Raw genomic sequence first — 1,057 nt, 5'->3', positions numbered from 1 at the left:
ACACACACACACACGCACGCACGCACGCACGCACACACCCAGACACTGCAACCTACACTACTCTAGCATATTTCAAGCAGTCCTCACCACTGTGGATGCGCAGGTGTTCTTTCAGGTGGTGTTTGTACTTGAAGGCTTTGCCACATTCAGTGCATTTAAACTTTCGATTCCCTCCTCCACCTGACTGAGTAACATGCCGCTAAAAACGTAAGAGAGAGTGTGTTATAATCGGATGAACAATACTGCTGTCATTTATCTGTAAGTGTAAAATCTCATAAAAAGTGTGCTTGATTTTTAACCATATGCCCTTTATATCATATATAATGACAACATTTATATTTACAATTTACAGCTTTTAGTACTTTCCTGTAGGTATTGCATGAGTGATTTAAGCCTTGTGCATTACTAATGTGTTAAATGCAACCATTTTGAGTCTGATTTTAAATATTTGCCTTTCACTTCAATACACAATATTCTAAAATTGTAACCTTTCTCCCCCAGTTGGCCCCTAGAAACCATTTTGATCACTTTACATTTAACACGGTTAATCAAAATGTCATTAAATCAAACTTCTTACAGACATTACAGAATAAGGACAGAATACCTGTTCTCGGCCAGCTTTGTGCGCGGTCATGTGTCTGTCAAGCTGTGTTCGATAGGCAAAGGTGTAGCTGCAGAGAGAGCAGCTGAAGTTGTCCTCGCTTTTCTCGTGTCTGTATTTAATGTGCTCCTTCAGTGAGGTGTAACGCTTGTAGCCACGAGAGCAATAGGGACAGGTGAGGAGCTGAGAAAATGAGTCTGGCGTGCCTGAAAGTGAGAGAAGAGAGTATATTACATTTTCATTTTTGGTGACTCCCTCTTTTATCTCTCTCTCCTTTATTTCCTCAAAAGCATATATTTGAAAAAAATCTTCTCTATCAGTAGTTGTAAATGTATGCAAATTTGCATACAATAATTTACTATGTTGTTCAAATATATCTGAAGAGGTGTGCAAGTAGACTAATGTACTGTAAAACAAGGGAATGCAATTGCATGGATTTCTGGCATAGAAGATTAT

At 38.7% G+C, this 1,057-nt stretch overlaps 1 protein-coding gene across 1 annotated transcript in view; it reads right to left on the bottom strand.

Annotated features, from left to right (window-relative positions):
• LOC107666916 (zinc finger E-box-binding homeobox 1-like) overlaps positions 1-1,057 on the bottom strand; it is a 66,284-nt gene that overhangs the window by 7,714 nt on the left and 57,513 nt on the right. Inside the window, exons 4-5 of the mRNA XM_016458429.1 lie at positions 605-807; positions 88-199 (exon numbers count right to left, since the gene is read on the bottom strand). Coding sequence (XP_016313915.1) covers positions 88-199; positions 605-807 — 315 coding nt within the window. The remainder of the gene's footprint in view (positions 1-87; positions 200-604; positions 808-1,057) is intronic.

This window comes from Sinocyclocheilus anshuiensis, unplaced genomic scaffold (genome assembly GCF_001515605.1).
Source record: "Sinocyclocheilus anshuiensis isolate Anshui unplaced genomic scaffold, SAMN03320099.WGS_v1.1 scaffold1160, whole genome shotgun sequence".
In the NCBI taxonomy this organism is placed as follows: Eukaryota; Metazoa; Chordata; class Actinopteri; order Cypriniformes; family Cyprinidae; genus Sinocyclocheilus; species Sinocyclocheilus anshuiensis.
The sequence above is the reverse complement of the archived record's forward strand: the minus strand, read 5'-3'. Positions and strand labels throughout refer to the sequence as shown.